Source organism: Sus scrofa, chromosome 6, assembly GCF_054392235.1.
Source record: "Sus scrofa isolate SSC_HxYL_T2T_F1_AM1 chromosome 6, Sscrofa_HxYL_maternal_Yorkshire_Landrace_v2.0, whole genome shotgun sequence".
NCBI classification, from domain to species: domain Eukaryota; kingdom Metazoa; phylum Chordata; class Mammalia; order Artiodactyla; family Suidae; genus Sus; species Sus scrofa.
The window spans coordinates 68,735,676-68,761,893 of NC_139388.1; the positions used below are offsets into that span (position 1 = coordinate 68,735,676).

At 65.4% G+C, this 26,218-nt stretch overlaps 1 protein-coding gene across 1 annotated transcript in view; it reads left to right on the forward strand.

Moving 5' to 3' along the window:
- Window positions 1-25,634, forward strand: part of SKI (SKI proto-oncogene) — a 54,928-nt gene extending 29,294 nt beyond the window's left edge. The window contains exons 2-7 of the mRNA XM_021095201.2: window positions 19,470-19,589; window positions 19,665-19,780; window positions 20,081-20,340; window positions 20,453-20,754; window positions 21,707-21,937; window positions 22,684-25,634. Coding sequence (XP_020950860.1) covers window positions 19,470-19,589; window positions 19,665-19,780; window positions 20,081-20,340; window positions 20,453-20,754; window positions 21,707-21,937; window positions 22,684-22,872 — 1,218 coding nt within the window. The 3' untranslated portion in view covers window positions 22,873-25,634. The remainder of the gene's footprint in view (window positions 1-19,469; window positions 19,590-19,664; window positions 19,781-20,080; window positions 20,341-20,452; window positions 20,755-21,706; window positions 21,938-22,683) is intronic.
- Window positions 25,635-26,218: the final 584 nt, after the last annotated feature.

A 26,218-nucleotide genomic window follows, 5' to 3' on the forward strand; every position in this document is an offset into this window, starting at 1 on the left:
TCCTTGGAGAGCCGTGGGTGCACGTGGGGGAGGCCTTGGTGCTGCCGCTGTGGACGCAGGTCAGAGGGCGCTCGTAGAGGGTCCTGGGATCCTCGTGGGGAGCTGGCCGGTGTCCAGGGGTGTTGGGGGTCCCCCGGCCACGCTGGGTCCTCAGTGTGGCCGTGCTGTTGGGGGTTCTGGAAGAGCTGCTCCTGACTCTCTGGGCAGCCCTTTGTAAGCCACTGCCTGCAAGTCTCACAGAGGCCACAGAGCTGCAGGGCCAGCACTTCTCCTCCTGCTCCGAGTGGGAGGGCCTGGTTCAAGGCGATTCCTGGCCCATGAGCTCTGACTGGGCAGGAGGTGCCAGGCGGGCACCGTGGACTGCCTTTCAGGGTCGCGTGGTGCCCAGGCTCAGTCCTGAGGCTCTGGCATTGTCTGGTCTTGCTGCTGGGCCTGGGGAGCGGCCGCCTCCAGGGCGGGTGTGTTCGTCCCGTGTGTCCCCTTCCCGTGATGGCCTCATGCCTCTTCTGTCCCCGTCCCTTCCCGGGGTTTGGTTCTCACAAGGGTGGGTCCGGGAGGCGCTTGTCCTCCACCCCGAGGAGGGGGAGCAGCCCCGCGACCTTCCCCAGCCCTCCCTGTGTGGGGGTGTGGCCACATAGGTCTGGCCGTGTCCCCGTGTGCAAGAGGTCAGGCGGTCACGGAGGGCGTCGAGGCCTGCAGGCCCTGGGCCGCCATCTGGCGCTTGTCAAACAGGCAGTACACACTTTGGGCGGGGGCGCTGGAGGCGCAGACCACGGCCGGGGTCAGGGAGGCGCCCCCCCCCCCCAGCCCCCCGCGCCTGCGGCCGGACACCTCTGTGCCTCCTGTCCCGGGGTCTGTGCCGAGGGTGAAAAGTTCAGGCTGCCGTCCGGAGGGCCGGGGGCGGGGCGGAGGGGCCGCCTGAGCTGCCGCGGCCCCTGGGTCCTGGGGAGGCGGACACAGCAGGGCAGCGGGCCTGCAGCTGCAGACTGACAGCCGGGGCCCCCCCCTGTGGGGCGGCGGGAGCGCAGGCACCCTGGGCATGACCTCACCTGGGGTCCGCACCCCCTCCGCCCCCCTGCCTGCCTTCCCGCGGCCCCAGGAGGAGTGCACCTGTCACCCACCCCAGGAGGCAGCCGTGGGGTGACGTCTTCCGCGCTGTCGGCTGTGCGGTTCACGCGTCGGCGCTTCGGGGAGGGGCCCGTCCCCTGGGGGGTGAGAGGCCGACCTGGGGACTTGCAGCCGCGGAGCCCCCAGCGCCAAGGCTGAGGTCCTTGTGCTCCACGCTGCCCCGCGCGGCCCAGGGGCTCCTCTGTGCCGGCTGCTCCTGCCCCGTGGAAAGCTCTGTCCCTCTGAAAAGCCCACCAGTGCGCGCACCCCTCTCGGCACTACCAGGACCTCAGGGGCTGAGATGTGGCCCTCAGCCCCGAGGGGGCCTGGTGCCCCAGCCCACAGGGACTCGGGGACCCTGGGACACCGACTGCTGAGGGCCTCGTGCAGATGGCCTGAGAGGCAGTGCCGGGGGAGGGCCGCCTGGCCCAGCTTCGCGCCAAGGGCTCTGCTCTCCAAACTAGGCAGCGTCCGCGGGACGAGGGGCTGCGGGCAGGGGGTGCCAGCCCCGCGTGGTCTTTGCTTTCCTCGGGGCACTGGGCCCCGGGGCAGGTGCGGGGCCAGCCTCGCCAGGGGCCTGGGGAGAGGCGCCCCACAGACGCCGGGTCGCAAGGTCGCAGCCCTGATTTTTCTGCTGCCTCGCGCGTTCTCACGACCCCTAGCCCTCAGCGCCGTGGGCGGGGCGGGGGCTCCAGGGCCTTTCGGGGGATGAAAGTGCCACCGAGGTGCCCTGAGTTCTGAGAACCTGTGTGAGAAGCTGCGAAAACACCCGGGGCCGACTGGGTTCCACACGGAGAGACAGACTTGCGCGGGACAGTGCCGCCGGCTCAGGCAGGGAGCGGGCAGTGGGCAGCGGGCGCGGGATGCCCATGAGCTTCGCTGAAAAGGACTGGCGGGCGCGGCAGCGGTTTGCGTGGGGACCGAGTGCCGTCTTGTCGCTGTCGTCCTTGCCATGGGTCCGTTGTTCCCGGACCCAGACCTCGCTCCCCGTTGCCACCTGGCCTCTGTCCTCTCCTTGGCCTGCACCGCCCTGCACCTCCGGTCCTGGGCGGCGAGACGTTCCTGGGGGCCCCTGCAGCCCGCCTTGGCTGTGCTTCTTCCCAGGCTCGCGCAGGGCCCAGATGCTCTGGGGAGATGCGTTTCCCGCCGCGGCCCGGCCCGGCCGCTCTTCAAGCACGGGACCAGGTCTGGGAGGTAGCAGGGCTGCCGGGCTGAGGGCTGCGGCCCCGCAGGAATGGACGCCACCTCCGAAGCATCTGCATGCCCCCCGGGCTGAGTCAGCGGCTGAGGCCTGGCTGCGCGGGTCCTGGGCCGTCAGCGTTTGGCTCCGGGGCCGAGGGGCGTGGGGGAGCCTGGCCTCGGGCAGAGATGCGGCGAGATGTGGCCGGGCCCTGTTCCAGGCAGGAAGCGGTCCGTGCTGGTTTGCTCCTGTCGGGACCCTCAGGCTTGGTGTCCCCTTGGCCAGGGGCAGGGGCGGTCCTTGAGGCGGGTGGCTCCGGGGCCTTGGTCTCCAGAAGGGGCTGTGAGGCTTCCTACCATGTGCGGCTTGGTGGCTGCTGGCATGCCAGGCGGATGGGGCTCTGAGTGGGGTGCCCGGGGCCCTAGGACGTGGAGCAGCAGGACAGACGGCTGCGGAGAAGGGCGTGGCGGGTGCGGGGACCCGCCTCTGGAAGGCGGCAGGGAGGGCCCGGTCTGGGCAAGGCCCGGCTCGCAGCTCTGTTCTCCTTTTCCTGGGTTTGCTGGGAGTAGGTGACTGGCCCACAGGCTGGAAACACTCACGTGTTTGGGGACGCCTCCCTCGCACATCTGTTCTGGTTCTTTCCGTGAATTTGCGGAGCGTTTGCACAGCCAAGCCTCCGTGTGCCTTCCCATGCTCACGTGATGCCCAGGGTTCCGCGTCCATGCTGTGGCTGGTGTCCCCACCGCGGCGGCCTTGGCAGTGTCGTGTTGCCAAAGTGGGATGCAGGTCAGGGCCCGTGGGGTGAGGGACGCTGCCAACCGGCCGCGGTGCTGGGTCCTGGGTCCCGGGGTGGTGGTGGCAGTGACAGGGACCACACCCACTTGTCACACTCTCTCTGGCCCACGTGGGACGCTGTCCGGGGCCTCCTTGCCCTTCCAGGGCCGTGGCACCTGGTCGTGTCTGAGTCCTTGGCTCACAGGTTTTTGCAGCCTCCCCCCAGCCAGCTTCCCATCCAGGGGCCCGCAGCAGCCTGGGGGAACTGCAGCTTCTCCAGCCGGATGGGCGCGTCTTGGGGCCCCAGCTGTGCTGGGCAGGCAGAGGTGGGGCTTCGGTGCTGGGGTGTCCCAGCCACGCAGCAGGGAAGGGCGCCCACTTGGCCGAGGGCGGGTGGCTGTATTTCCTGAGGTTCTGAACTGCCCCCACCCCCTGCAGTGTGTCCCACAGGAGGACCTCGGGGACCTGGAGGGTGCAGCACGGAGGGGCCGTGGGCAATGGACACATGTGCCGTGACATCTGACGTGTGCTCCTGGGTTCGTGGACGTGGTCTGGCAGGTTTGGCGGGACGTGGGCAGCCGGGTCCTCTGCCTCAGCCCCTGGAGCCCTGGGCAGGAGGCAGCCCTGGGGGTCTGGTGTTTTGACCCATGTTGTACTGAGTCCTTAAATGTTTGCGGGGAGCTGAGCAAGGGGCTCAGGGGAGGCAGTCTCACACACCCCCGCCGGCCTTACTCAGGCCGTGGGGCCTCGGGTCGGGTGCCAGCATGGAGGGAGGCCGCGTGTGCAGAGGAGCTGGTGTTGCTTTGCTGCCGCCGCCAGAGGCCCAGTTCCGAGGTTCCATCTACACGGCCCAGCATCCTGGAAGGAGGTGGTCCCGGCAGGAGGACGCCGCCAGGGGCCCACCTGGGGGCCAGAGCGCGGCGGGCCCGCCCTGCCGGATCCGCCTGGGAAGGGGAGCCTCTCCGGTAACCTCGGCCCCGCCCCCGAGGGGGCCTAGCCTTTGAGGCGCTTTTCTTTCGTTCCACCCTTTGGGGGGCTTCTTGGGCCCCTGTGTCCACATGTGTGTTTGCCTCTTGGCCTCCGGCTGCCCCCTCGCGAAGATGGTGCAGACGTGTTGGCACAGAGTCTGCGGCAGCCCAGCAGGTGGGGTGCCCTGCGGGAGGGTCTCGGGCCAACCACAGAGATCAGGGGTGTGTGTGGGGGTGTGTGTGGGGGGGTGTGGGCGGGTGTAAAGAAAAACTCTTTTAAACCTTCCCAACTTAAAACTTCCTGAGACTCCGGCCCCTCTGCCTCTGGGTGCGCGTCTGTCCTGGTGGCCCTGAGTGGCCGGGGCCTGTGGGGAGGACGCAGCCTGCAGGCAGGAGCTCCTGTCCGTCTGGCTCCGTGTCACACTTGTTCTTCTGCCTCGTGGCCCAGAGTGGCTGCTGCTGGGCCTTCCTGCGCACGTGCAGGAGAGGCGGGTTCCCGGCCTGCGGGGCCGGAGTCCCTCAGGCTGAGCAGGGTGTGCTGGATCCTCCGGGAGGGAGGGAGGGAGGGAGGCCGTGCGGTTTGGCCGGCTGGGGGCTTTGCGGGGCCACCTGCAGGTCCCTGAACTTGAGTGAGGGCCACTCCTGGTGGGGAAACGCAGCGTCGCTCGCCAGGGGTCCTTGTCCTGGCCAGAGCGCGGGCCAGTGTTCTTCTGCCAAAGATGGGCCTCTCAGTGGGTCTCGGCGACCCGGGGGTCCAGGCTGAAAAGAGATGCGCTGGATGGACCCCCAGGAAGCTCGGCCCGGGGCTGAGGCCAGAACCCGGAGAAAACCCTTTGTCCCCGAGACACTGAGGGCCTTGTGGCCGCTGTAGCCAGGAGGCGTGGGGCGAGGGACACGCCCAGGGTACCCTCGCAGGCTCCCATGCACCCCCAAAGCTGCGTGGCATGTGTGGTGGACCTCCAGGAGGGACATAGGCCGGGTTCTCCTGGTGACTTGACTCCACCCTCGGGCCCGGCTGCCCTGGCTGCATCCCTCCCGCGAGCTTTGCGGTTTCCTGACTGACCCTGGCAGGCCAGCGTGCGGGGCCGGGGGCCGTGGCTGTCCCCTCAGGTGCTTCTGGAGCGATTGTCTCAGGCCCGTCGCCTTGGAGGACCCCTGGGGAAGCGGAGAACACCGAGTCGCAGAGCGCTGTCTGGGCTCAGTGGCCAGGGACTGGACAGTCAGCGGAGCTCCTGGAACCCCTCCGCCCACGGTGCGGAGGCTCTGCCAGTCGGGTCTCCCCTTCCTGCTGTGACTTAGTGGCGGGACCCCGACCCCCACCCCCCTCAGAGGAAACCGCCCTTGAGAGCCCCTGCCACCGGTTGGCCTGCTCTGGGCGCTGGGCCCTTCCGACCCCCGCTCACATGGCCTGTGCGCCCCCAGCCCCTCCCCGGCCTTGCTGCCTCCTCTCTGGGCTTTGCCAAGAAAGTCGGGAGATCAGGGGGAGGGGACACGGGAAATGCCTCCTTCCCTCCAAGGACCCCCCAGCTGCCGGAGGGGGGCGGGCAGGGAAAAGCCCGGCAGCTGGGAGGGGGAGTCGGAGGCTTGAGGCCTGAGTCACCCCCACCTCTGGCGGTGGTGGGAGGGCTCCTTGTTGGTTGGTTAAGGTGGGTGCTTCTAGCAGTTCCAGCTGTGGCACAGTGGGGTTGGCGGCGTCTCCCGAGCTCTGGGACCCGATTTGATCCCTGGCTCAGCGCCGCGGGTTAGGGGTCCAGTGTTGCCACAGCTGCAGCTTAGGTCACCGCTGCAGCACGGATCTGACCCCCCGCCTGGGAGCTCCATATGCCGTGGGGCGGCCGACAGAGAAGGGGGAAAAGTGGGGGGCTTTCGAAGCAGAGTAAGCACTGACCCCCCTCCCGCTGCCTGTGTCTTCAGTCTTTCAGGAGGCCGCTCCTCCATCACTGTCCCTGAGGAAGGGGCCGAGGGTCCATCCCACGCGGGGCTCCTGCTGTCCCTGCCTGTGACCTGACACCTCACACGGCACCTTTGAACAAGGTGAACTCAGCCTAGAAAACAGCCGAGGAGACCAGCTGCGGTGCGGGTATTAAAACGTGAACCCGCACTAGGCTGGGAACCTGACTAGTGTCCGTGAGGACGCAGGTTCAATCTCTGGCCTCACCCGGTGGGTTAGGGATCCAGCATTGCCCCAAGGCCAGCAGCTGCAGCTCCAACTCAGACGCTAGCTGCAGAAGCTTCTCTACGCCACAGGCACGGTCTTAGAAAAGGAAAAAAAAAGTGTAGTGGGGACCACAGTTGTCCTGACCAACCAGCCATCCGAGCTCAGGTCTCAGAGTGAGCGAGGGTCAGAGACAGGGGGCCTTGGGGTCTGTGGGCTCTGGCGCCTGCTCTGACCTTGACCTCAGGGAGGAGAGCAGGCCCCAGCCCAGCCCTTGAGAGCAGGGCTGCCCTACCCCTGCCCAGGCTGCTGGGAGACCCCTCCTTTGCCTGGAGAGGCCCAGCAGGGTGTATGGTGGTGAGGGGTTGGCCCTGGGCTGGTGTTGGCACTGCCAGGATCAGGTCCTGGCCGGGTCCCCTGGTACAGGGGTGTCACTCAGAGGCTGGCTTGGCAGCTTTGGCCAGGCCCGTGGTGCCTGAGCCTGGGCCCCCTGCACCTGCCAGGCCTTGGCTCCGCCGCCCCTGCCCCGCCCCTCCCGTGGGGGACATGTTTCGGGTCAGTGGCTCCAAAAACGCCGTGCCCTCTGCTTGAGGTCTCTGAGCCCGTGTCACCCATTTTTCAGGAGGGGCGGCTCTGGTGGATTCTTCAGCCACACCCTCGCTCAGGCCCCCGCTCTCCTGGGGTCCCCCAGGCCAGCTTCCCCAAGCCCCCGGGCAGGGATGGACCTCACGCAGGAGGGCCGGGCCCGGAGACCCGTGTCCCGCTGTGAGGGTGACATGGTGCGCTGGCGCAGGGGCTGCTGCGTTGCTTTTCCAGGGACCCCGTCTGGTCCCGTCCTGCCTTCTCAGAGGCATCCAAGTTTCGGTGCCGGCGACAGCCATGGATACGTGGCTCCGTTTTTGTGTCTCCACGGACACGTCTTTGGGGACCGAGCTGTCTTCCAGCCTGGGCTCGGACACACCAGGGACCCACCAGCCATGACTCTGCCAGTCCCTTGCTGGCCTTGTTGCTACAGCCCGGAAGCAGAGGCGGCCACTGCCCCGAGCTGCCCCGTGGCTGGGCAGCGCCACCGTCCACCTGTGCTGGCTCGGTGCCGGGCCTGGTGTTGTGTCGGTTTCCATGGAGAGAAAGCCACCAGGCGGGGGAGGAGGCGGAGGTGCCCAGGAAGCTGTGGGGTGGCGGCGGGGTCCCTTCCTGGCCAGGAAGCTGGTGACAGCGCTCTGTCCCCTGCGCTGCCATTGAGGCCAGGACCTCACGTGCAGGGCTGGGCCTTGTCACCCGACGCCCTCTTCACAAATGCAGGGCCCGCGCCCCTCGGGCCTCCTGTCCTGGGCTTCCTGTGACCTGCCTCTGGTCACTTTAGGCCACTGAGCGGAGAGGGCCACCAGGCTGACCTGGTCAGGGTGTGTCCTTTGCCTGTGCTGCCCTTGGTCCCACTGCCTGCCCCCAGCTCCCCCACCCTCCTTGCTGGGCCCTGGCTCCCCCACCCTCTTGGGGGGACTGCATTCCCCCTCTGTCACGTCTTTGGTGCCAGGGGATGCCGGGGCTCCCACTGACCCTGAGCCAGTGTGGCTAAGAAGGCTCCCTGGGTCCAGCTCCCTTCCGCCCCAGGAGGCCTGTGAGGGCTAGGAGCGGGGGGAGCAGCCCGGCTTGGGGGCGCCCTCCTTTGGGGGGACTGCCCCACGGCCACACCCACCTGGGGCTCTGCTCCGTCAGTCACGCTCATCAGTGGCCAGTGGAGACGGAAGTTGGGTCAACCTGTGTGTTTTCTGTACGGACACGACCTCAGGCTGGACCTTCCTGACCATAAAAAGGAGTGATTTTTGTTTGTTTGGCTCTGCTTGCGGAATGTGAAAGTGCCTGGGCCCGGAATCGAACCTGCATCGCCGCAGTTCCTGCGCTGCTGCAGTGGCAGCACTGGATCCTTCCCCGCTGTACATCTTTTCCTCTAGTTTGGATTAGGGGCACAGAAGTGCGGTTGGACCGGCTCAGGCCTCGTGGGCAGTGTGTGGGGTGTGTCCGGCTGTGGGACCGCGGTCTCGCCGGCGGCTCGGTCTCCCCCGTCAGCCGCGCCCTGGGGCCGACAAATGGGCATTGCCTCTTCCTTCGGCAGGTTTCACTCCCTGGAGGATCAGCGGGTGGTTTCCAGGTTCTCAGCTGGCACGGCTCTCGGTGGGGGGACCCCGGGGGTGCTCGCAGGTGCCCTGGGCCACCAGACAGCGGGTGGAGCGTCTGGACCCTCCTCCCGGGGGCGGGAAGCAAGCGCCAGAGCCCGTGATGGGCCTGCCCTGCGTCTCTTCCGCTGTCTCGCAGCTCGTCGTGGGGTTGCTTGCTGTTTAATGCCGTCTCTAGAAAGAAACCTTAAAACCGGACGTCGCCGCCTGTCTTGCTGCTGGTCTTTACCTTGTGCCATGCCAGGTTCAGCCTCGTGGGAGAGCATTTAACGTGTGTGCAAGACCCTGAGACGGCACAGTCCACACCTGCAGCGGGCACGCGGCCCTCCCAGGGTGAACCGCGGCTGCGGGCTGAGGCCCTGCCCTCCTGAGGAGCCAGCGGCCTCCGACCCCGCGTGGGCTGTAGGGGGCGATGGGGGGCATTTCGTTTACAAAGTGGATCGCAGGTGGGGTAGGAGTGCCCCGCTGACGGGACAGAGCCATGAACCCAGCGCCTGCTGCGCACCCTCCTCCTGCTGGGTTGGGGCCAGGGCCAGGGCTTGCCTCCCTGTGCCCGTCTGCCAGGCCTGCCCCAGGGACCCCTGAGACCCGCTGAGGGTCCTCGTCGGAGCGGACACCACTCGGGGAGTTGTGTTTAGGTTTTGAGGGTGGGGCGGGCGTTCCTTGGACAGGGAAGGCTCTTCCGTGGAGAGAGGGGCGGTCTCTGGATGGGAGCGCCTCGGACCCCGGGCCCGTGTCCAGGTGGCTTCTGGGACCGTCTGCTCCCGGTGGACTCGGGATGTTAGACGGTGGAGCCTGGGGTCCAGCGCGACTCTCACCAGAGCCCACCTCCCCTGAGGCGTCTCCCCCAGGGGGCCCGAGGGGTGTGTGGGCCCCGACCTCGTCCTCCCAGGGGGCCGGCAGGGTGAGGGCTCTTCTGGAGCAGAGACACCGCTCGCTGTGTGCCCATCGGGAGGCCAGAGGGGACCATCTGGGCTCCGGTGCCCTGAGGTCCCGTCATGTGTCCTGGGGACTGCTGTTGCCCAGAACCCCGCCTCTTCCAGGGAGTCGCATCTGCGCGTCGATAAGCCGGCCGTGGGAGTCACACGTGCCCAGCTCGGGGTGTTGGCTCAGACAGACCCGCTGGGGCCCTGAAGGCTGAGATCCTGGCTCTTCTTCCAAAAGGAGCTCCTGGCCTTGGAGTCCCGCCACAAAACCAGTCTCTTTTGCCCACGCGGAACCCCAGATTCTTGGTCCGCCCCAGGCTCTGGGCACCATTGAGGTGTTAGATGTTAGGCTAGAGCCCATCACGGGTCTCAGCCCAGGGGCCCCGTCGGACTGCGGGCTCGGGCTTGCCTGTCCCCAGGCCCTGCCGCTCCTCCTGGGGCGTGTCTGGGGACGCTGCCCCCGCCTCGTCCCTGCTGGTTCCCGCTGTGCTCTGGCGAAGGCCTGGGGTGACGCCGCTTCCGAGACCCCTGGCTGGCCTTGGGGGTGCGGCTCCCAGCAGCCTCGGATTGTGGCGTCTGCAGCACCAAGCTGGGCCCTCAGCGGGCTTCTGGCTGGTGTCCTGTTCTAGTGTTGACCAGTGTGTGGGGTCTCTCTTCTCCCTGGGAGCCCACCCCCACCAGCCTGCCTGGGTCGTGGATGGGGGGTCAGGAGGTGGGAAGCCCTGGGAGAGGGACCAGGGTCCTGGCAGAGCCACTGGCTCCCCGGCCTGCCTGTCTCCCGTGTGCCGGTGTCCTTTGGGGGCCCCTCTGGGAGCAGCGCCCATGCGTTCCTGTGTCACGGGGGCCGAGCGGGGCAAGGTCGCGTCGGGCCTCGGCCCTCCTGCTGGCCCCCAAACGCCCTCTTCCCCTGCGTGGGCCGCCCGGGCCGTGGTGAGCCCTTCTCTGCGGGCCCGTCTCGTGCTGGGCGGGGTGGCCTGTCCGTCCTCAGCAGCCCTGGAGAGGCCAGTCCTCTGTGGGCGCCAGGGCTCGAGCCGGTGCTCAGCCCCCCTCGAGATGCACGAACGTGGTCTTGGGATTGAAACAAAAACGGGATTTTCTGAAAGCTTCATTGTTCTCGAGGTCATGGTTTTTTAAGTTTTGTTTCCCCCGAGTCCTCCCAACGGTTACTTTCCAGCGAGTGCAGAGGAAAAGGAAGGTTCCGTTGCACCTTGCCCGCTCCGTCAGGGACTTCCCGCCGCCTCGGCGGTGCGGGGATGTGAGGGTTCGCCAGCCTGAGGGCCTTAGTGCAGCAGGGCTGGCGGCAGGTCCGGCTCGGTGGGCACCAGGGGCCTCGAGTCAGGACTGTCCAGGGTCTGTGTGGAAACTCCTGCCCCCGCAGGAGTGAGACCCCCCCCCCCCCCGCCGAGTCTCTGTAGGAGGGAATGGCCTGGTGGGTGCCAGCTGCAGACACCCACCTTCCCTCCGCATTCATGGGCTGGTGGCCAGCAGGCGGTGTGGCCCGTGCCTGCCTCCAAGCGCACTCGCCCAAGGTCCCTCCCGGGTGGCATGCGGGGCTCCTTGGTGGGGGGGGCTGTCCTTGGCAGCCGAGCCGCTGAGGTCTGTTCTGGGGGAGGGGCAGTGGCTGTTTCCTTAGGAAAGTCTTAACTCCTCTGTCAATGGCGTGGAAGTGACAGAACAGGTGACCTACTTAAATTAAAAAAAAATGAAATGGAATCTTTAAAATTGCTATTTTCACTTCATTTTGGGGTTTGGGGTTGTCTTGCAAATTTAATCTGCTTCCTCTGAACCACAATAATCAGAAAATAGGTTAATTTAAGCATAATATGAAGCACGAATTGTCATGTGGAAAATATTAATGGTACTTACAAAAATAGCTCTGCAGTTTCTAGAACTGTGAGACCTCCAGGAACCTCCAGAGCACAGATCCGAGGCCGCCTTGGAGGTGGTGGGCCTGCGTGCAGGAGCTGAGAGTAACCTGCGGGGGTGGAGGACGTTGTCCCCTAGCAGTGGGGACGAGGTGGGACGCTGTGGCCGAGGCCCCCGCCCTCCTGGGGGCCTGCACTTGGTCCCCTGCTGTGCTCAGCATGTGCACCCCCCCCAGAGTCGCCTCTGCCCTCCGCACCCAGCTGGCCCCTGCTGCCCCTTCCTGGTGGAGGGGGGTGTCCCGTGAAGGGCCCGGGGCTGGCATTGGGGGTAGGGGCACGTCTGCCCCCTTGGCACTGAGGATCTTGGCGTCTCCACCCGTGCTCCTTGTGCATCACGTCTGTGGGTGCCTGCGTGGTCCCCCTCACTCCCAGGCTGTGCAGGTCCCTGGTCGCGGCTTCCCGAGGGGCTTTTCCCCGCCTCCCCGTGGGAGGTCTGCGCGTGGTCTGGCTGGGCCCCCCAGGTCGCTGCGCTGTCTCACCTCTGGCCCTGTGACCTGGGTGTCCCTCCCGAGCTCAGCCCTGCCTGCCTTCCGAGGGAGAGAGAGAGAGTGTGTGTCCAGCCCATCCACATCAAGGGCCGAGACGGGGGCACGGAGCAGGCGGCCCCCACGCTTTCGTCAGGGACCCCAGCCCGGGCTTCTGGGGTGGGGCGCTTTGTAGGGGAGAACGTCCCGGCTCCGTCTGTGGGCCTGGCCGCCTACCCGCCGACCTGCTAAATGGTGGAACGTTACAGAAGGGACAGTGGGACCTTCGGGCGCTCTGAGGGTCACGGAGACTGCAGCCTCCCCGGCCAGCTGCGGCTTCCGCCGAGCTGTCCCCCGGCCCCTGCCTCGAGCCCCGCTGTTCTTTGTCTGGGGCCGAAGCCCCCAGGTCCTGTCCCCGGGGCCTGGGAATCTCGGAAAGGCTTCCCACGTCCCCGCATTTCTCACCTAGAAGCTGTGTGTGCATCTGCCGTGACGTGGGCGTGTGGACGTGTCCCCGAGCAGTGGGCTCTGTGTTGAAGTGTGCCCGTTGCAGAGGTTGGCCCGTTGGGCGGCCTCTGAGTTGGGAAGAGGTGTCTTGGATGAAGGTTCCTCGATGCTTTCGGGTGCCATTTGCAGCATTTACAGCTAGACGGGGTTGTTGCCGATTCGTGGCTCTGTACGCGTGTCTCTCGCCACTTCCAAGGCCCTGTTGGCTGTGGGGTCTGGCGGGGTGGGGGTCGTTCTCCCGGTGGAAGGTCTCTGAGGTCGGGTGGGGACTGCTCGTCAGGTCGTGATGGGACCACGAGCAGTGCTGAGTGAGCGCCTCGGAAGGCGCTGTTCCGGGGGTCCAGGCTTGGCAGGAAGCCGTGCTCCTCGTTCCCAGGGCCCTGGGCCTTGGGTGGTGGGTGCAGGCCGAGCAGCTGAGGGTGCTCCCTGCCCTGCTGTGGGGCAGGGCTGGTCCTGGGCAGCCCCCCACCTCCCCCTGGAGGTTGGCACCAGGCTGGAGAGAGCCAGGTGGCGTGGGGCTCCCAGGGCATCCACTGCCGAGGTCACTGGGCCACAGGATTTTGGGAGGTGGGGGCCAGGGTGGCCTCAGGACCTAGTGGTCACCCTCCTGGCCTGGCCCCTGGGTGTGTGTGCAGCCCTGCCCCCCACCCCGCAACCCTGGACCCTGACTGGGGCCACCGTGTCTTGGACCTGCCGAGGCTGCCCGGCAGGTGCCAGCCCCGAGGTCTCATCCAGAGGTGACATGGGGTGCCTGCCCCTGCCTGGTACAGCGGTCTCTGTGTCCCCTGAACCGCTGCCCTCACCTCGTCCCTCCCTGAGAACTACCTGTGCTCTCAGTGGCTCGAGACCCTCCCCGACCCCCACACCACCTGGCGCCCTGTTGCTGCCGTCCCTCTTCTGTGGTGGCCTCCAGGGCCCCTCTGACGTCCTGCTCTGCCCTTTGCTGGGGGGACTGTGAGTCCAGAACTCTGAGCCCTCGGGGGGTTGGTTTTTCAAGCAACAGTTCGTCTCATTTTTTTAACGGCTGCCTTAATAAGAGCTGTACTGAGATATAATTCACGTGCCATGAAGTTCGCCCTGCTCAGAGACAGGCCAGGGGTTTGCAGTGCACGTTGCCATCACCTGATCTCATTCTGGAACGTGCCCAGCACCCCAAAGAAGCCCCTCGCCAGCAGGGCCCCAACACCAGCACCCACTGGCCCCCTCGTGTCGGTGGGTCGCCTGTTCTGGACGCTGCCCGGGAGCGAGGTCGTCCACGCTGTGGCCTCTTGTGGCTGCGTCTCTCCCTGAGCACCTGGGCTGTGGTCCCGTGATGTCGTGTGTTCGCGCCCCGCTCCCCACACTGTCGAGCGTGCGGGTCGGCCAGGCCTTGCTCCGTTGGTCCAGTGCCCCGCACCCGCAGACGGCACCTTGGCCTGACTCCACCCTTTGGCTGTTACCGACGATGCTGCTGTGAACCCTCGGGTCCGATTTGTCTGTGGGCCTGTTTGCATCATCTTGAGCAGATGCCCAGGGGTGGGATTGCTGGATGCTGCCCCGATTCTGGACTTGATTTCCGAGGCCTCACCGGACCGTTGCGCAGTGCCAGCTCTGTGCCTCCCACTGGCAGCGCGGCAGGCGTCCGGGTCCTGCACGTCGTCACCAAGTCTGTCCTGTCCGGCTCTCGGGCCAGTAGAGCTGCCCGCGGGCGTGAAGGGGCCCCTCGCTGTGTTTCGTCGATGCCTTTGCGGCAGTTGTAGATGGACACGCAGGCGAGAGAAGCAACAGCTCTCCGGCTCCGGCGCCCCTGGGCGCCCTGGGCTTGGCACCCTGCACTCTCGCTTCGTGGGTGTTTCCAGGGCATCTCATGCCCCATGCCACCCCGTTTCCCACCATCCTCCCAACACTGCTTTTCTGGACTTGATGGCCGGTCCTGGCAGGCGAGGCGCGGTTCCCGGATGGTTGGGGGTGCTGCGCGCTGCGCTTGTTCCCAGGCTTGTTGGCCGCGTGTGTCTTTTTTGGAGGAGCGCTTCTCAGGTCTTTCCCCCTCTTTAGTTGGGTTGTTTTTAATTCCTGAGGCCCTCTCCGTCCAGGTACCTTGTCAGATGGGACTTGCAAACTTTTTCTTTTATTCTGTGGGTTGTTTTTTTTAACTTTCTTTTCAAAAAATTTCTTCTTTGTTCTTTTTAGGGCCGCATCTGCGGCCTGTGGAAGTTCCCGGGCTGGGGGTTGAATTGCAGCTGCCGGCCTGCACCCCAGCCCCAGCAACGCCAGATCCGAGCAATGTCGCTGAGCTACCCCGCAGCTTATGGCAGCGCCTCAACCCACAGAGCCAGGACAGGGATTGAGCCAGCATCCTCATGGACACTGTGTCGGGTTCTTAACCCACTGAGCCACCACGGGAACTCCTCTTTTCACTAACTCCACAGTGTTCTCTGAGGCACAAATCTTGTGATTTTGCTGAGTCCCCTTTTCCTGTTTCATCCTTTGTTCCTTGCGCTTTGCTGGCGGCTCAGCAGTTCTTTGCGGGTGGGGCTCTGGCTGCTGGAGCGTTCGTGGTGCCTACGGTGAAAACTGTATTTAACAGAAGCCTTAACAGACGCTGGCAGCCTCGCTTCTGCGGCCTTGGGGTTTTCTCGGAGGAAGCACTTTATCGTAGGGAAGCTGCCCACGAACAGTCTTCGCCTTGGAGAGCCGCGAAGGGGCCTCCCTTGGAGAGCCGGCCCTGCGACGGGGCCGCCCCCACGGGAGAGCGTGTGAGAGAGAGCCCGTGAGAACCAGCAAGGAGGTTGGAGTTGTGTCCTTTTAAGGAACTGCTCTGCAGCTCCGTGGAAAGTGAAGTAAGGTCACGATGGTGGCGGGGCTGTCCCAGCGGCTGCCCCCGGCCACCCTCACCTGGGCATGGGGTGGTCCTGCTGCCTCCGCACGGCCCCCAGGGGCCCGCCAGGCCCGCGCAGCTTGTGGTGGAGGTTGGCGACCAGTGGCCTCACCCCCAGGCCTCTGCCTCCCGCAGCGGCCAGCAGGAACTGCGGCCACGCCACGCCGGCCGGGCCCTTCCCTGAAACCCTCCCCTGCCGTTCAAACCTTGGAGGCCGTGGGAGGCGCATCCCGCCCCGGCTCAGCCACGCGCCTTTGGTGCCGAGCTCTGTGGTCTGACTGTGTGCGGCAGGCGCAGTGCGGGGGCTGCTGGGAGGTTGGGTCTGGGGCTGCTGGCACTCCCTGTGTGGGCTGCACTTTGGGGAAGAGGTGCTGGCCGGGTGCAGACAGGACCGGGCACCGCAGGGCACGCCCCGCTCTCTGAGCTTCCCCTGGGGCAGAGTGCTCGCACCCAGGGCCCCTCAGGCTGATCTCTGGGGTTTGTGCTGGCTCTGTGGTGGCTCCGGGGTGGCAGGAGGCCCATCGTGCTGCTGGCCTGGGCTTGGCAGACCTGGCGGCATGAGGCCATTGGGTCCTGGGGGGGTGATGCGGAGGCCAGCGCTGTCCCTGTAACAAGTTGACTGTAATGAGGGGGGGAGCTTTCCTGCGTCCGCTGGGCTGGGTCACTGCTGGGGACGTGGTGGGGATTGATTGGTGTGGCGGGCCTCCCCAACTCCTGGATGGCAGCTGCCAGCCTCGTGGATGCTGGGTCCGGCATTGCCACACTCTGTCCTCGACACACCCGGGGGCTTCTTACAAATGGGGGGATGTCAGGGGCTGGGCAGCAGGGTCCCGGGTGAGGTGACACCTTTGGAGACGGACGCTAATTCTGGCCACTCTGCCTGTGGAATGGGGGGCCCTTAGTTTGCCGGCGAGGGGAAAGAAAGAAGCGTCCCCCCTTGTGGCCCTGGGTGGGTGCTGAGGCCCCAGGCCGCCTTCTCTATGACCCAGCGTCCAGGTCTTGCACCAGGTCCCCGCCTGCCACCTCCCTGCAGAGCCCGCGCAGGTGCTCATGGACCCCTGGCTTGCTTGGGGGGGCGTTCACCCAGCCCGCCCTCCCTCCGTGTCTCAGGCCAGGGTCTGGCAGCAGACGGTGCCTATGGCTTCCTGTGCCCATGCGGCCCCTGTGACGCTCCAGTGGGTCTGGTCCTGCATGGAGTCTCATGTCCTCCTTCGAGGGGAGCCCTCTGGGCACGCTCATGCTGCTGGCGGCTGGCTGAGGCGGGGATGCGGGTCTGCCATCCACTCCGTGCTCCTCCGCCAGCAGTGAGGCTGGGCGACGGCTGCCAGCAGCTTGCGTTCCTGGCCTTAGGTCTTGGCGCAGCCGTCGGGAGGGCGGGGGGCATGGCTCGCCTCTGGCTCATCTCGTGGCCTTGCAGTTGGGAGGGGCCTGCTGCGCAGCCGAGCCCCACGCGTGTGCGGCTGGGAGCAGGTACCGGCGCCCCCGTGGGGGAGGAGGCCCTGCATTGGGACCCCACAGGCGGGTCCGGCCCTGTGGCGGGAGGAAGGGGTGCGCTGAAGTCGACACCTGCCCTGGAGATTCGCTTGCTTCGGGACGCAGGCGGAGACATGTGGGTGGCCATTCCCAGGGCAGAGCTGGCGCCCCGTGCAGACCAGGGCCACGGCCACTTCCTCAGTGACAGCGGCAGGCAGAGTCCTGATGTGCTGAGCCCTTAGCCCAAGACCCACACATCCCACGGGGGGCCTTGGGTAAAACTGGCCCTGGCGGGGAGATGACTCTGAAACCACTTCTTTCCATAGGACAACGGCCTGGGTGGCCCCGGGTGGTGCTGCCCGGTGGGTTCCGTGCTAGGGGAGCTCCCCACCAGTCCTGCATGTGTGTTTTAAGGCCTTGAGACTGAGTGCCCGTCAGGGTTAGTGCTGGGTGTGCCCAGCTGGCCCCTGGCTCTGCCTTGGGCTGCCGGGGTCACCCCAGAGCCGGGCGGCAGGGCTGGTTGCTGCCCCTTGGAGCAGCCAGAGCTCCCTGTGTGCAGACATGGCCCTGTACCAGCAGTGGCACCGGGCATCCTCTTTCTTCTTTCTTTTCTCCCCACAAGGTTTTCTCTTTCTCTTTTAAGACGTCCAGGGAAGGGCATGGGCAGTTTGGGAGGCGGCAGGGCGGGCCCCTGGGGTGGGGACTACCAGCATCCAAGGGCTCCCTGAGGTCCTTGCTGCTGTGGTCCCAGATGCCCAGGCCAGGGCCGAGCGCCCTGTCTTGCTCCCTCAGTGGGGCTCTCGGTGCAGTGCTGGCCGAGGGGACTCAGATCCCCAGTGGGCTTCGTCCTCTGGCCCGGAGACCCCGCCCCCTCTTCCCCAGCTCCGGGCCTGAGCACAGGGTGTGGGCCACTCTGCAGAGCGTGCAGTCAGGGCTCACTGCCTGCAGGGACAAGACCCCAGGTGTAGGTGTGCCTGGCTGGCCTGCCCATGTGAGTACGAGGCCCCTGTGCCAGCTTGTGCACAGGACACACATGGCCGCCTGTGTCCTTGAGTGTGGGGAAGTGGTCACGGGCAGTGCTGGGGCCACAGTGGGCTCCCGGCCTGGCTGCTTGGGTGTGTTCTGGCCCAGCGGCCTGACAGGCTGGCTTTGAGGCGTCCAGGAGGGTCATGGGCCAAGAAGACAGGCTCACCTCCTTGCAGAGCGGGGACCATGGCCATGACCTTCATGGCGCTGTCCCCTCTGCCTGCCACCGTAGGTCCTGGCCAGGCCAGCAGCAGAGGGGGTGGGAGGCAGCAGCGACATCCCTCGCGCCCCGGTGGCCCCGCACCCAGCCTGGTCTACAGGCTCTTTTTCGGCAGCCTCACTTCCCTAACCCGGGTCTGGGCCATGTGGAAGGCACATGGTGATCTCAGAGGAGCTGCTGGGCCATTGTAGGGGGACAAGGGGGGGGTGCAAGGGGCTCCAGCCCTTCCCCTGAGCAGGAAGCCGCCTCCGCTGCGTGATGGGGCAGGGGGGCTACATGAGGGGCCTGCTGCCCTGCAGCTCAAGCTGTCTGGCGTGTGCCTGACCCCCGGCGTCTTGACCCCGGCTGCGAGTCTCCCTGAAGTTTCTCGGAATCACGCGAGCCCCTTTGCGCTGCTGCGGCTTTTCTCCCCGTGAGAACTCAGCTCACACGGGAAGCCCCACCTGCCACCTGCCGGCGTCACCGCCCCGCCCTGTCCAGCCCCGCATGTGCTCATGCAGAGGCCACATGGTGCGGGTGGAGTGGGGCGCCACTAGACATCTTTCCCCTAAAAGCCACACCAAGTGGGCCACTCTGTGCTGAGTGATCGAGTCTGAGCCCGCTGCCCACGGCCGTCCGCGGGTTCACCTCTGAACTCCCAGGGACTGCGCGTCCATTGGGCACAGCAGTCCCATAGGTCTGGGGCCCCAGAGGCCTGCACGTCTCCCGGAGTGGAGTTGGGGTGGGGGCTGCCCAGGGTCAGGCGAGGCCTCGTGCGCACACACACGGGCCTGGATGGGACCCCCGCCTGCGTCTCTTGAGGTTCGTGGTGAGCAGGCCCCAGACTGGCCACTCCCCTCCCCCGGGAGGCCCCCAGGCCAGTTCCGGGGTGTGGTACTTTCTCCAGGTGCTCCCTGAGGCAGACGGAGCTTCGACCCCCAAGTCCCCCCCAAGGCCAGGTCTGCAAAGGGACAGCACTGTTCTCAGCCTCCCTGCGAGGCTGCTTGCACACCGGCCCCTCGCAGCTTCTGCTCAGGCCCCATTCCCGGGAGGCCTGCCCATCTTCAGAGGCTGTTCTGTTTCCTCAGGGAGGGATTCTGGTGCTGTCGGGTTTTGGGGAATTTGACAGCAGCCCAGGAGGACACCCGGACCACGGCAGCCCCCAGTCATGGCGCTAGGCTGCCGCGGGCCAGGGCAGTGTTCTGCGCTTCCTCCCCAACTGGACTTGGAAGGCTGCAGAGGCTTCCTTACGGAGCCCGGCCCGTGGTTCATTTGGGAATGTCCCCTTCCGGTGGAGAGGGGGGCGGCATGGGGCTGCTCTGCCACCCCACCCTGCAGCTGCTCCAGGCCGCCGCGAGTTCTTAATGTTAGTTCCATTTGGTGATGTCCACGGCTCCCCTGTGCGATGCCCCTGGAAGGTCGGGGCAGCCCCAGTTGGGCCTTCCACTTGGCCAGCACGCCTGCTTCTCTGGCTGCCCCTCGCAGACCGGCCACAGCCCGAGGGTGGAGGCAGGGTCCCTGGCTCGCGCTGCTGTCCTGTACGCACCCCTCATCCTGGAGGCCGCGTGTGCAGGGCTGCAGTGGGCCCGGTCCCCTCGAGTCTCTGCGAGCTGGCCCCAAGCTTGGGCAGCGTCCGCGGGTCACTGGACACGCTTCATGCAGGGCTGAGTCTGCTGCCTCAGCCCCGGTGGACGCTGCCAAACACGCCCGCTGGAACGGTCCTGTTGCTCACAGGTCTCCGAGCCCCCGGCCTCCATCAGGAAAGCAGACGACGCCCCCTCCCAGCACCCCACGTCCTCTGAGAAGGAAAAGCAGCCGGGTTGGCTGCGGACCCTGGCCGGCTCCTCCAGCAAGGTGCTGGGCGGTCCCTGGTGTGGGGGGCGGGCCGGGCAGACCTGGGGCTCAGCCTCTGACCGCCTCTCCCTCCAGAGCCTGGGCTGCGTCCACCCTCGCCAGCGCCTCTCCGCCTTCCGTCCCTGGTCCCCTGCCGTTTCTGCGAGCGACAAAGAGCTCTCCCCGCACCTCCCGGCCCTGATTCGAGACAGGTGAGCAGCCGCCAGCTCCAACAGCACGTGCCCACCTGACCCGACGGGGAGGGGTGGAGGCAGGTTCCTGTGTTAATGACTTCCGGCCCCCAGCCTTCTAGTCAGGGCGGTTGCAGAGTGCCGGTCCTTTTGATTTGGGGTTGGGGGGGGCTAGAATTTTCTGTGGCATCTAGAGTTGGGTGCGGTCTCTCACCTGAAGTGTGTCCTCTCTCCTGCAGCCCCTGGGAGAGGGTCCGAGATGAGGGGTGAGGGGTGTGTGCTGGCGGTGAGTGGGCCCCAACGCCTGCCCTGTCCCTGCAGCTTTTACTCCTACAAGAGCTTCGAGGCAGGTGTGGCGCCCAACGTGGCCCTGGCACCGCCCGCCCAGCACAAGGTGAGCAGCCCGCCGTGCACCACGGTCGTCTCCCGGGCCCCCGAGCCTCTGGCCACCTGTATCCAGCCTCGGAAGCGGAAGCTGACCTTGGACACCGCGGGAGCCTCGGAGACACCAGCGCCCGCGGCCGCCCCAGAGGATGACAAGGACTCGGAGGCCGAGGTGGAGGTGGAAAGCAGAGAGGAGTGTGAGTGCCACCTGCCGCCGCCCTCAGAGGGTCCGCTGGCCCGGCCCTGGCGCGCGGCGCTGCTGTGGCCGAGGACCCTCTGTAACTTGCGTTTCTGTTTCTGTCTCTGTAGTCACCTCCTCCCTGTCCTCGCTCTCTTCTCCGTCCTTTACCTCATCCAGCTCGGCCAAGGACCTGAGCTCCCCCGGCGTGCTCGCCCCGCCCGCGGCTCCCCCCGCCCCCGATGCCACGGCCGCCGCCGACGCCCCCAGCAGCGGGCTGGAGGCAGAGCTGGAGCACCTGCGGCAGGCCTTGGAGGGCGGCCTGGACACCAAGGAAGCCAAAGAGAAGTTCCTGCACGAGGTGGTGAAGATGCGCGTGAAGCAGGAGGAGAAGCTGAGCGCTGCGTTGCAGGCCAAGCGCAGCCTCCACCAGGTGAGGGCCTGGGGGCGGGGCTGCGGCCTGGTGAGGGCGGGGCCTGAGGCGGGGCTGCGGCCTGGTGGGGGCGGGGCCTGGGGTGGGGGCGCTGCCACCAGCGCTGAGTCCCGGAAGGGGCACCCGCAGGCCCCAGCGGCGAGTGTGCAGCCAGCCCACGGGGTCTCCTCGAGCCTCTTCTTGGGACGGCGCAGGTTCCAGGCCCACGCACTGCTTCTCAGGCCCTGCCCTGTTCCCCACACACGGGTTGTAGGTGACTCCACAAGTGACAGTTTTGAAGAGGGCTGGAGACCCGAGCTTGGCCCCCGCCACCCCCCACACACCACCTTTCTTTGTTGACAAGAGCTCTCAGCACCTTGGCTAGGGCGGGGCTGTCACACCAGAGCTTTGCGCCTCGAGCCCACTGGTCTCGGTGGCATTCACACCTCAGCCCGCGTCTGGCAGCTCTGGGCAGCTCACTGGGCTCCTCTCCCCTAGTGTACTTCAGGCACTGGCTCAGAACACACACCGGCATGCACACCCCATTTCCCGGGTTCTGGTTGGAGGTGTGACTTCCTACATGCATATTCATGAGCATGTTTGCGGGGGCGGGGGGGCTGAGCCTCACAAAGTCTGGGAGGCTCAGGGGGGTGGTCTCTCCTCTCCGTCTGGCTCTGTTGGGCCCCCAGGGACTTCATAAGGCGCGATGGCTGGGCGAGCCTCCCTTCCCAACCCGGGGGCCATGGGGGTACAGAGGGGACCCCTACTGAGTGCAGCGTCCTCCGCTCCAGACCCCAGGCCCTAAGCAGGTGCTGGCGAGAGCACCAGCGCCCCCCCAGAGGGGAAGGAGGGACTGGGTGATGGGGACCTTGTTGGGGGGGACCGTGCTGGGAGGCCTGGTGTGGAGGCAACAGGCGCCACAGAGGCCAGAGGGGCGGTGGCGGCCCTGAGCCGGTGCCCGCGCTGCCCCCAGGAGCTGGAGTTTCTGCGCGTGGCCAAGAAGGAGAAGCTGCGGGAAGCCACGGAGGCGAAGCGCAGCCTCAGGAAGGAGATCGAGCGCCTGCGAGCCGAGAACGAGAAGAAGATGAAGGAGGCCAACGAGGCACGGCTGCGCCTGAAGCGGGAGCTGGAGCAGGCGCGGCAGGCGCGGGTCTGCGACAAGGGCTGTGAGGCCGGCCGCCTGCGCGCCAAGTACTCGGCTCAGGTACGCGGGCGGGGCCCGGGCGGGGCGGAGGCTGCCCGGCCCCCAGGGGGGCGGGGCATGGCCTCACCCCCTTGGCATCTCAGGGTCCGCTCCAAGCATCGTCCGGAGCTCGCAGGGTGACGCCGGCAGTGCTGGGCTTTGGGGTCCGTCCTCCTCAGGAGGTGTCATGGCCCCAGGCTCTCCTCGCCTCCTGACCTGGGGGAGGGCTGCACCCCCATCCCTGCGCACTTTTAAAAGGTCCTGATGGGCCATCCTGTCTGGCCAGGGTCGGGGAGACAGGGTGTGGCCTGGGCTGGGCAACAGGCCCCATGAGCAGGCTTTGGGTCCCAGGAGATCAAGAGGGGCTTTGGGAGTTCCCGTCGTGGCGCAGTGGGTAGCGAATCCGACTAGGAACCATGAGGTTGCGGGTTCGGTCCCTGCCCTTGCTCAGTGGGTTAACGATCCGGCGTTGCCGTGAGCTGTGGTATAGGTCGCAGACTCGGCTCGGATCCTGCGTTGCTGTGGCTCTGGCGTAGGCCGGGGCTACAGCTCCGATTGGACCCCTAGCCTGGGAACCTCCATATGCCACCGGAGCGGCCCAAGAAATAGCTAAAAAGACAAAAAAAAAAAAAAAAAAAAAAGAGGGGCTCCGACTCGCTCGCCAGCCCCGGTCCACGCGGCAAGCCTGTGACCGGGAAGGAGGTCCAGAGCCAGGGCGGCATCCGGGGGGAGTGGGCACGGCTGATGCCGTGGCATGTCCTTTTCAGATCGAGGACCTGCAGGTGAAGCTGCAGCACGCGGAGGCCGATCGCGAGCAGCTGCGGGCCGACCTGCTGCGGGAGCGGGAGGCCCGGGAGCACTTGGAGAAGGTGGTGAAGGGGCTGCAGGAGCAGCTGTGGCCGCGGCCCCACAACGAGGCCCCGGGCAGCGAGAACACGGCGGAGCTGGAGCCCTAGCTGGACCCCACTGTCTGCTGTCGTGCGTGTGCCCGCACGCACAGACCCCGTGGGAGGGGTGGGTGGCAAGGCGGCCAGCCCGCTGGGGGGCTCAGTGCCGGGCGGGGCCTGCCGCCTCTCCAGTCCGAATAGCACAACGTCTTACTGTGCCTACAGCCAAGCAAGTGTTTGGAATCCACTGCAAAATTTTCTACTGGCCAAGTTCGAGTGAGCAAGCCGGTCCCCAGCTGCGGCAGCCGGAGCGGAGGCCAGCTCGGTGGCTGCGGCTGGCCCCCTGCTTGCCAGAACATTCTAACATTTACACTTTTGTTATAAGCTATTTAAAACCAGTAAGGAGACTTGATATTCAAAAAAATCAACACGTTTTTTAATGACTAATTTTAAAAGCCCCACCCCCACGTTACACCACCTGAGGACCCGCAAGGGCGCTGGGGTGGCCCGCCCTGCCCCTCGAAGCCATCACAGCTCCTCTGCGCCTGCGGCTGCATCAGAACACGAAGGGTTTTTCTCCAGAGTCTATTTTTTCAGCGACAAGGACCCAAGTCTCCCGTGCTGCCGCCGCCAGGGCCGCGGGAGCGCCGCGCACGCAGGCCGAGCTGGACACTGCCGCCTTACGCCGCCCGGCCCCGCGCCGTCAGCAGGTGCGTTTGGAAGAGCCGCGCCTGAGGGTGTCTTCGTGGGAGGTGACGGGCGCAGGTCCGCGCTGGCCGGGCGCACGCCCCACCGCCACGGCGGCCCTTCTCTGTTTGGCACACGTCGCTCCTTCTGTTTGGGGACCGAGGCTGCAGCATTGGAACAAAACAGCATTATTTCACGTTTTCTTTTTCTTTTTGTTCGTTCGTTCATTTAAACGTATATTTAGAACTGCACTTTGTCAGAAACCTTCCCTTCTCTTTTTATCGCCCAGCTAACTGAGGTTTTTATTTTCAGATACTGCAGACTGATTTCTAGAGCATTCACTCCAAAGTGCTGAGTGTTTAGAAACCCCTCTGGTGCTTGGTTGAACAAGGGAATCACACGAAAACGAAAATGCAAAAACTGAACTTCGGGGGGTAGTTCTGTGCCTTCCAGCATCTTGTACAGCAAACCCTGACTCGTCTTTTTACCCCCAAACTACGTTTCCCGTAGCGATCGAATCTGCCACTATCAAAATGGGTTCCTTGCAGTTATTCCAAATAATCTCGTTTACTCTCAGCTGTATGCGAATCGTGTAAGGTTTCTTATGCCCCAGCTTGAAAAATGACTTCCCGGTAGACAGGCGGCTGCCCATCCTGAAATGGTGGTATTTATTTACATAGAAAGATCTCACCAGAGCTCGTTGCCTGACTCCATTCTGACACCGCGGCAGCTGCCGGGAGGCGGAGGTTGCCGGGGCCCGGCGGCCGCGCAAGGTGGTGACATGCTTGGTCTCGGAGTCTGCTGGGTTTGCCCTTGGTTTACTGGGGGGGGGGGGGGCCGGTGCTGCTGGACCCCTTCTAAAGTGCAATGCAAAAGGGACGTCGTGTATATGCAGCGTTTGTTGTTTTTTATTTTTATTTTTTGCTTTTGTTTTTCTTTGCAGTTATTAAATCTGTATGCATGGAATTTAAAACCTCTGCCAATCGTACATCCACCCATGGGCATTAATCACCGTGTCGCGTAGAGGGTCAGTTGAGTCACGCAACACTCAGAACGCTGTGTTTAGCCTTGTCTTTCCAGAGGTGTGTTTTTCAGTCATTTCTTCAAGGAAAACGAAATGATTGAGCCGGAGCAAAGCTTTGAGTGTGTCAGTGTGTCTGTGCGGCTGTGCTGTTGCCAAGTCTGAAAATCTAGTGAGCTCCTGGGCACCTGGGACCTCTGGCCCGCGGCCGCCTGGTTTGCTCCGTTGACTTTCGAGTTCCCAGGCTCCGAGGGAGAGGCAGTTCTCCGGGGGGTGTGGGGGCACCGTCCCCTCCGGTCACCCGTCCGGTCCGTCTCGGCCGTCGAGTCCATGCCGCCACCGTCCAGCTTTGTCCCCAGCCATCGGGAAGGGCTGGAGGCGCAGCAGGGTCTCGGGCCCCGGGAAGGCCTTGGCCCACCCGGGCCACCCCGAGGGCCCCCGGGCGAGGCCAGGGCGTGGGGCTGGCGGGCGGCAGGGCCCTGGGGCCCCGCGCTGCAGCTGCACCCGAGTTTCTCTGCGAAGGGAGGAGACCTCTCGTAGGTGGTCGCCGCTCCCTGTGTGTGAGGCCCATCATCGAAATGATTGTGTATTCAGTTTAATCACTCATTATTTCTCCGCCGAAAGAAGATGTTTAACGAAGGGAAAAACCAACAACAGCAATAACATTCACGTCTCCGGAGCAGCTAACTCACTCACACGTCTTCTGCTTTCCGTGCGGAACTAGCGATGTAAAAACCGACCGTGTAAATACGCCCCCTTTCCACCCTGCGTCCTGCGTGTATGTGGTGGTTCCTTCTCCAGGACTCGCTTCTCACCGGGTAGCTCGTCTCGTTTTCGGGGTTGTTTTTAGCTGAGGAAGAACAGCCCGCCCGCCCGCCCGGCTCGGGAGGCGGCTTGTTCTTGCTTTAAGTCAGGAGTCAACAAAGAACCCTTTTTGTTCCATTAAGGAAAAAACCACGGCTCTCCCCTCGCCCCGCCAGGAGCGTCTGCATCGCCGACCCCTTCTCTCCTTTGCTGCTGCTAATGACGATATGACTTACTCTACTATTGGAAAACTATTTTTATGTAATTAATGTATGCTTTCTTGTTTATAAATGCCTGATTTAAAAAGAAAAAAGAAAAAGCTTGGCATATTTATCTATTTCTCTGTGTACCCGTTCGTCCTTTGGCGCCCCTCCCCCAGACCAGGGATCCCCTGCCGGGAGCCCCCCCTCTCGGGGACTGCCCCTCCCCCGGGCCCTCATGGGGGCCCCCAGTCTCCCCTGACCTCAAGTGGACATGGGGCACAGATGGGCAGGTCCCGGCCTGGTGCCCTGTCCCTCTCGCTCTGGGGCGTGCTGAGCTGTGGCCCCTTCTTGGAAGGTGGCAGCTCTGCTCGTCAGACGAGGGCTAGCGGGGCTGGCTGGGTCCTTCCTGGCCTGCCCCCCCTTCCCTGGGGGGGATACAGAGGCGCCTCACGTCTTTAATCAAGGAGGGGGGCAAGTGGCGTCGGAACCGCGGACCCCAATCTGCTGCCCTGAGGGAGAAGCGGTGGCCCCCCTGTGCACCCAACTCCCCGGGGACGTCCCCAGGCACCCCACCCCATGCTCCAGACCCGCCGACACAGGTGCTTCCGGAAGGGGGTGTGGGGTGGGCTGTGGTGTGATCCAGAAGCCCATTCCCCTGTGGGCCGGGGTCCCACCCAGGTGGGGCTGGGGCAGGGGGACA